General features: G+C 40.6%; 1 protein-coding gene across 2 annotated transcripts in view; it reads right to left on the minus strand.

Annotated features, from left to right (window-relative positions):
* Positions 1 to 8,072, minus strand: part of LOC109310074 (solute carrier family 22 member 5-like) — a 91,363-nt gene that overhangs the window by 39,772 nt on the left and 43,519 nt on the right. The window contains exon 10 of one of the 2 annotated variants that reach the window (XM_019535042.1): positions 5,335 to 6,105. The exons of the other annotated variant lie outside the window; for it this stretch is intronic. Within the exon in view, the coding sequence (XP_019390587.1) occupies positions 5,994 to 6,105 (112 nt within the window). The 3' untranslated portion in view covers positions 5,335 to 5,993. Of the gene's footprint in view, positions 1 to 5,334; positions 6,106 to 8,072 lie in introns of those variants that run through there. 2 annotated transcript variants of the gene reach the window in all.

Consider the following 8,072-nt stretch of genomic DNA (forward strand, 5'->3'; position numbering starts at 1 on the left):
CAGGGCCCAAGATGAACTCCTTTCAAGCAGCTTAAACATTCATTCCCAGAGCTCTGGCTTATAGGCATTCAAGGTTTACAGTTTGCTCTTCAGGGACTTGGGGATAGTTAAAAGCAGACAAATGCATAGACTTTATATGGTTTCCAAACACAATTGCTCTTTTCTGTAGCTACCACAGTAATAGACACACCTTCAAGCATTTTCCTTCCTCAGCGTCCTATCACTTCTTAAGCATTCTTCAGGCATAGGGCAGAATCTCCTCAGGAAAGGCAGAGTTGCCCTGTGGATAAAGCAGTGAGTGGCCTGAGACTCGGAAGGCACTGGCTCTGTTCCAGTCTACCGGGTGACTTTGGTCAAACCACTTTATCCTTCTGTGACTCATTTCCCCAACCTATAAAATGGAAACAAAAGTAAAGTGCTTTGGCAAAGCACTTAGAGGCCTACTAACAAAAGTATTACAGCTTTCCTCTTTTTGTCCTGACATGGAGTATACATACATGCATGCAAACTCTGAAAGTTGGTGTCTTTTCATTATGCTTCTCCCCAGCAAGTTTACTGAGTCCTTTTCCTTTTTTCCCCTCTTCCATTCTCCTCTGTCAGATGAAGACTCCCTGGTCAGGTGATCAGTAATCCCTGACCTTACACAGCCCCCAGAGCCAATCTCATTGTCTTTTGTAGCAGTGAGGGGCCAATGTTTTTGGCAGGTGTGCCGCAGATTAAGCCATGTGCTTTCCCCCAAAGGGCCACTCTGATCCCTTTCCCCTGTCTGATCTACTCCTCTGCTTTACACTCCCTGTGCTGCTCGGTGTCTGCCCCAGTCTGCCGCATACCACACACGCAGGCTTGTCTGTGCCATTTGTGGTGAGTGTGCTTTATGTCAGCCCCCTGCTTTAACATACCCCATGGCACTAGCGAGTCTCCAGAGTCTGCTCTCCCAACCCACACCTAGCTACGTGGTGCACACCAGTCCAGCCAGCGTGTATTCCCAGCTCTAGGAAAGCAACTAAGGAGCTTGGAAATTAACCAGGTAAACTAAGGGCCTTGTTATGCAGCAATTTTGGGCAGCTCCTGGAGCTCTAAACCCCTGGATTCCTGCCTGCCTCTGCTCTAAACTGAACACAGCAGTCTGGCAGGAACTCTACCAAAGATGTGACAACTGTGGCTTGGGATGTCTATAAAACAGAGTTGTGCAAGACTATTACTGTACATCTCCATTAAAATACACTACCATGGACCAAAAACAAATAAAAAGAAATGCTGACACATTGCATAATTGCCTGTTAAGGCCTCTCATTTATAGTAGCTAGGAACAAAGGGTGGTGCATTCCTAGGCTTGCCAACTAATGAAAAAACACCAAAAATCCTGTGCTTTGTAATGATGATTTTGTTTAAAATAACCAGATACTTCTACTTGGAGCCAGCTGCAAGTTCATTCATATAAACACCCCTTACCACCCCCCACCCTCCAAACTCCTCAAAACAAGACATGTTCAGATATTTGATGCCATTAAGTTTTAATGTTACAGATTTTTTATGACATATACAAGTATGAGCCAGCATAAAAACCACGACATAAAAACAAAGCATCCCACAAATGTTTAGAAACATCCCGCAAATGTCTAGATGTGCATCTTGACAAGCAACATAATAAGACACCTCGTCTTGCAAGCCCAAATGAAAAATGAAAAACAGCCTTTTGAAAAGTTAGGAAATTCTTAGCTTGGGGAATATTTACACACCCAATTACCACAGGGAGACCAGGTTGCTGTGTAAACTGAAAGTCTAGAATTATTGTTTTGAAATTCCACTATGAGATAAGCATTTGACCCCCTACAAATGGATCAATGCCGGTAGTGATCTTGACTGCTGACATCCATAGAAAACCCCCTCAAAAACAGTGCTTTACTGGAAGAGAAATCACATCAGGTTGACCTGGCTCCCCAGCATCTGCACAGCTCAAACGGTTCTGTGGTGCTTTTTGGTGCTTTTATTTTATGCTCATTAGATACAAGCACCAAGAAGCCATGCCAAAGTGCCCGAGCTATGCAGACACTGGGCAAGCAGGGTCAAAATGATACGATTCCTTTTCTGCTCATGGGCTACACTCAGAGGTGGGGCATGCCAAGCTGGAAGTAAAGCAGCGTTTTGTTTTGTTTTTCCATGTCTGTAAGCACCCCTTTTGTGCCCAGGTTGAAACTCAGTGTATTCAAAATGGATTTAAGATTAGCAAAAGGGTATCTGTGCCTAAACTAATTAGCTTGCAGGTTCAGGGCCTTATGATCCAGTTCTCTCAAAAGAGCACTGTTAGGATTAAGTGAAAAAAAAACCAAACAACCCTTAATCTTGGCAGTTGTCTCATTCAGGAGAGCTCACCTTAGAACTCCACTTACTGTTTTTGCATGCTTAATTCCTGCTAAACACACTTTAAAGGACTCCCTGAGACTTTCCGTTCACAAAGTGCTAATATGCAAGAGGCTTCGTTCTTCATTTATGACCCACAGAAAAAACAGGTTATTTAATAAATCAGTGCAAGTATTTATCACAATAAACAACATAACAAGTGGAAATGTGGCAGTTGCCACTTACAACTTAACAGATGCAGTATGTCGTGTTAGATCCCACTGGGGACAGAAAACTACAGATACAGCAGGGTACATACAAAATCAGAGGGGCAATACATGAAAAATAATGCAACTCCCTCTGCAATCAGTGGGCATGGTACAGCTAATGCTCCTCCCTTCCCAACTCCCAAGCACTGCTTTATAAGGATATCCAACTACTCATAATACACCCATAAATATACGTTTGCACATTAAGTCCCATCTGGTAATGTTTCTTCAAGGTTTATAAGGCAGCTACATTGGACAGGCAGATGGCTTATCATGACAGTTGTAGTGAAAAGTTGAATCAACTCACTGAGAATAAATTAAAGCTTTGTCAGCAGCATTTTAGACCCATGAAATTCTCTTAGGTTACAACATTTTAACTAAGAAATAATAATAAATATGCCAGCTGCTTAAGTTTCCTTGCAACCCTTGAACCTGACACAAAATTCTGATCTTTGGACTTCATTTTTGTAGGCATCAAGGACAGATTTACTGGCAGGGGAATAACATTTCCCTTACAAATGTTCTATCCAATGAAACAATCACATTCCTCCTGTTTGTTAATTTGGCTTGGACCCAGTTCTAAAGTCTCCAGTATAACAATGTTATATAATAAAGTCCCCTTCTGTTAAAAATTCAAAAATGTTCTAATAAAACAAAAAAGCTTATTACAACTTGAGACACTTACCTAGCTGTGGTAAAGGTATCAGTACCCACAACCCAGAAAATGAACTGATTCATAATGGGGTGTTAAAAACAATAATAGAAAAGGAAAAATTAACCTTTTTATTATCCTTCAAAAGGCAGAAGATTATAAAAAGATTTCAGTAGGATCTAGAAATATCCAAAGTCTATCATCATACAAAACATCAACTTTGTATACAAAATATTCTCATAAAAACATGGCCATGATACATGCTAAATCCCCACATCTGATGTAAACAAGCCCATCTCATGCTAATATACAATTAAAGATAATTGAAAGAATCTAAATACTTAGAGGTTTTTTAAAAAAGAAAAAATGTAATTCATTTTACATCTTTCAGTATGATCATATTATTCAAGAAAATTCTGTTTGAAAAGATGAACATTGTGGCAAGTATCATAAGATATGGCTTGCCTCATACCACATCATCATCATGGCAATAGTGTTTATACAAAAGCAACTTGATTTTCAAAAGTTGGAGACTTTGAATCTGTAACACTTCATTCAGTTTTTTACAATGAATACTAAAACCGGATGGAGCCTTTATAAAAAGGAGATATAAAATGCCTAAGATCATTCAGAAGCAAGAGGATATATATTATATTTAAAAATTACAACTATTTTCTTTTCATAATAAGAAGTGGTTTATTTGCAGCAGGCTAAATTTCTTCTGCAAGTGGGAATGACATGCCAGAAGTTGATTAGCTATATACTGAGCTGCTCTTTCAGAAAGGCTGTGCATCTACAATCCTGAGGGACACTATATAGGATGGAATTTGAAAGTTTATAGCATTTACAGGGAAATAAAGAAACAGCTTTACAGTGTCCTGCATTGCAGACAATTTGGCTACTCATCTGTGTTTGTGTTAACTTTTTAAATATTTATTTATAGTATTAGGATTTTGCAAAAGAAACTCCAACTTCTTTAGTGCTTTTCTTTTTAAAGATATAATAGGAACGTTAAACCTTTTTTGGTAAATTAACTATGGCTCCAGGTTAACCCTCATAAAAATTTCACTATAGGTGAAATTTCGTCTCCAGTGCAGAATATAGGATTCTGGGCAGGTAAGATTCTTGTGGGGTCTCTTCACATTGGGGTAAACTTTTTCTAAATAAACTATGTACAACATGGTACAGCAAAAACTCTGTTATCTGGAACCCAAGGGGAATGGGAGGTGCCGGATAACCAAAAATGCCGGTTACCAGAAAGGCGTCTTTGCCTGCCTCCCGCCGTGTCCGCTGCATCAGTGCGCCAGGGCACAGGCACCATGCTGCCTCTCCCCTACACATCCTAGAGTGAACAATCCCTTCCAGACATATTGGATGACATGTAAACTTTATTAGTTTATCAATAAATTCACTGTGGCCCAAAGTGGGACTTCCAGTTTCAATTTGCCATGTCTACTGGCATGCTGGTTAATGAAGTGCCAGATAACATGGCTTTTACTGTACATATTTAAAAGTGGAACTGAGGAATTGAAACTTGCTTCTAAAAAAAGAACATACTAAGAATCGGCTATACTCATTCACCAATGAAAAGACACCTTGAGCTTAAAATTACAACTACAGTTCTTTTTAATAAAAAGCAGTTTATCTGCAAAGGTCTAAATTTCTTTTGCAAGTGGGGGATAACAGATTGGGAAGCTGTGTTCTTTATCTTGATCACTGACCGGCTTACTCTAGGCCTATATAATTATGCAAATTGATTTTGATAAGAGATTTAAATAAGGTTGATTCTGCTTTGCACAGCAGGGTTGGACTGGAGGGTCTCTTCTATTTTTCTGTGATTCAAGGGGTCACTTGGTCTCTCTGAAAAAGGGTCAGCTTTTGGAAGTGTTGGTTGTAGCCATGTTGGGCTAAGGACATAGGCAGACAAGGTTCTTTGGGTAAATGTGATATCCTTTATTAGACCAAGTAAATAGTTGGAAAAATTATTCTTTGCAAGCTTTTGGGCACAAACACCTTCATGAATAGAGAGACTCTCTCTATGCCTGAAGAAAGATGTTTGTGTGTGAAAGCTTGCAAAGAACAATTTTTCCAACTATTTACTTGCTCTAATAAAAGTTATCAGTTTTTTGGGGAATTTATAGTACTGTCCAGTGAACAAAATCTAAAAGAGGTTCCAACCATCTTACTTTAAAATGTACTTACTGTAATTCAAAGGGCACACATGTGCTTTGCTAGGAATGTCAGCTGGAGTTTAGCCACAGACTTCAAATGACGCTAGGATCTGTCCCATAAAGATTTATGTACCCTTCAAAGGAGTCAGAAGACAGACACGCAGTTCCCATTTGATCAGTAAATTTGCATAGTTGGGAAAATACCCGCATTTTTATTTGGTCTTGTAATTCACCCTTAAGCAGCTTTTGAATCCAAGATTCATAGAGTCAGTGTTGTCATTCTTCTTAATGCTCATGAGTGTCCTGATTTTCAAAAGTATACCACACTTGCAGCTCCCAACGTCTCAATTAAGATTGCAGTTGTTTGAAACCTCTGAAAATCAGGACACTCATGACTCTTTTTGAGGAATCCAATGAAAGTAGATGGCATCTATAGAGCTAATATATGTATTTGGTGCAACAGCACCATGGTTTGTAGGGTCATAATTATAGAGGACCTATAGTGTTAGTTATGATTTTTTTCCCAGTAGGAAATTGATCTGGAGACATCCTTGGTGTTTTTCAGCTCACATGGACGTGCACAGCCTTAATCATGACAGGATGATCAATCTCATGGTTTTCTTGAGCTTCTTTTAAATTCCTCATGTTGCTGTTTTGCTGTCTGGTTTTGAAACTGAAAGTGAACAAAATTCAAGAGCTACAGACTGCTTTAGAGAAACTGCCAAACACTTCCCCTCCCAAAATGAAACTACTAAAACACTGGGGCTTCATCACCTTTTATCCCCCCAATATCCACCTTGCATCCAGGACTCTCTTTCTTCATGAGGAAGGAAGAGAAGATTTGCCACTTAAAACCATGTTATAATTACAATGTGAATATGTGCAGTTACTTCAAGCATAAGCCACAATGCACAGAGAACAATGATCATAAAATGCGATCTGTCCCTTCAAAGACAGGTACCTGGTTTCATGATGGAGCTCTTCACTCAACACGGGTGGTAGTGCTGAGCATGGGATTAATTATCAGCGTGCCATTGGAATGTTAGCAGTTGCCAGAACAGACCGCACCTGGCTCAGGGGCAACTCTGCACAGGTATTATAATCCAAACAGACACCATGTTGGGGCAGGTTAATAATCAGGTTCAACATTCTCACTGAACAGCAATTCTATTGTTGAAAACTCCTAATGGCAAATCATTATTATTTTAAAAGGTAATTATAACAAGCATTAGAGCCAGCTGGAGATTGGGCATACAGCATCTGTTTATGCATGTGCATGCCTCCATAATATTTCAGTAACCATGTTTCTTAAGGGTGACCCAAATAATCCAGACCAGTGTAGCGAGAGTGCTCTGGGTAGTGCTTACAGCTATATGAAGGGAATAGGGGAGAAATCTGTGTAAGACTGTAGCATTAATAGATTATAGCACTAACTGGGCACATCTACACAATCATTGATGCACGTGGCTACCAGCATTACTGAGCAGTAGCACCAACAAACGCCTTTTTAGTGACACTACTGTGAAATAACCTAATAATACTGTGCAGTAACATATTAGCACTGTCCATGGTGCAATTAGTGTCCTGTGTAGATGTGCCCACTGTTAAATTACAACATTGATTCAGCTACCAAAAAGAAAGCCAGAAGACTGAAGTCCTGTATTTTTAGAATAGAACCCAATATGCATCCGTTCAAAGATGAAAAGAGTTCAGATGAAAGAAACAAAGTTCACTAAATGAAAAGTCTATCAGTTCATCACCAAAAAGCAGGGGAAGTGCTGTATGCACATCTCCCCAGTGTTAAGCATGCCTCTGGCAGAGATAAAGATAAACAGGTGTATATGGGAAAAACACACAGAGAAGTGCCTGCCTTACATGAAGCAGGATTTGTGAGATGAGTCAGTATCTTCTATTGGATCAAATTGTACAGCTGAGAGAGACTGGAGAGAGAAATGCTGGAAAGACAGATAGGGAATTGCTCGTAGGCCTCCAGACTCCCTGCCTTTCATTTTCCAAATCTTAATTCTTCAGTAAACTATAAAACATAATGTATATATATTGTGTGTGTGTGTATATGTGAGATATTTAAAAAAATGAAATCTACAATCTATATATACATATAGATATATAGAAAAAGTAGGATATTGAAAAGATAATTATTATACCTTAATAATAAAATAAATAAAAGCCTTAGTCTGTCTGTGCATAAAGCTTTATTCGCACTGTGTTTGGCTGTCTTGGCAGCCAATCAGAGTGTGAACAAATCGGTCGGGACAGCAGGCAGTGGAGTGCTGCCACGATGGTGGGGGACAGATGGAAAGTGGCAGTAGTCGCGTGAGGGCGCAGGAGATGGGGTCAGAGCTGCCACAGCAGGGGAGGGACAGGGGTAGTAGCCCTGGGCTCTGAACGCTGGGGGGGAATGGGGTTGGGCCCAAATGGCAGGGGCGGGGCCACATGAGAGGAGCGGAGGGGGCAGGGCCAGATGCTGGGCTCTGTCCCCTCCAGCACCCCAGGGGGCAGGCATGGGGAGAGTGGCTCTGACCCTGGTGCCAAAGCGGGAGGGGCGAGGGTTGGGGGGAGCCTGGCCCCAGGCCTCTGTCTCCACCCAGCTGCCCCCATCGGTAGGTGGTAGCAGCAATG

Source organism: Crocodylus porosus, unplaced genomic scaffold (assembly GCF_001723895.1).
Source record: "Crocodylus porosus isolate Cpor-Errol unplaced genomic scaffold, CroPor_comp1, whole genome shotgun sequence".
Classification (NCBI taxonomy): Eukaryota; Metazoa; Chordata; order Crocodylia; family Crocodylidae; genus Crocodylus; species Crocodylus porosus.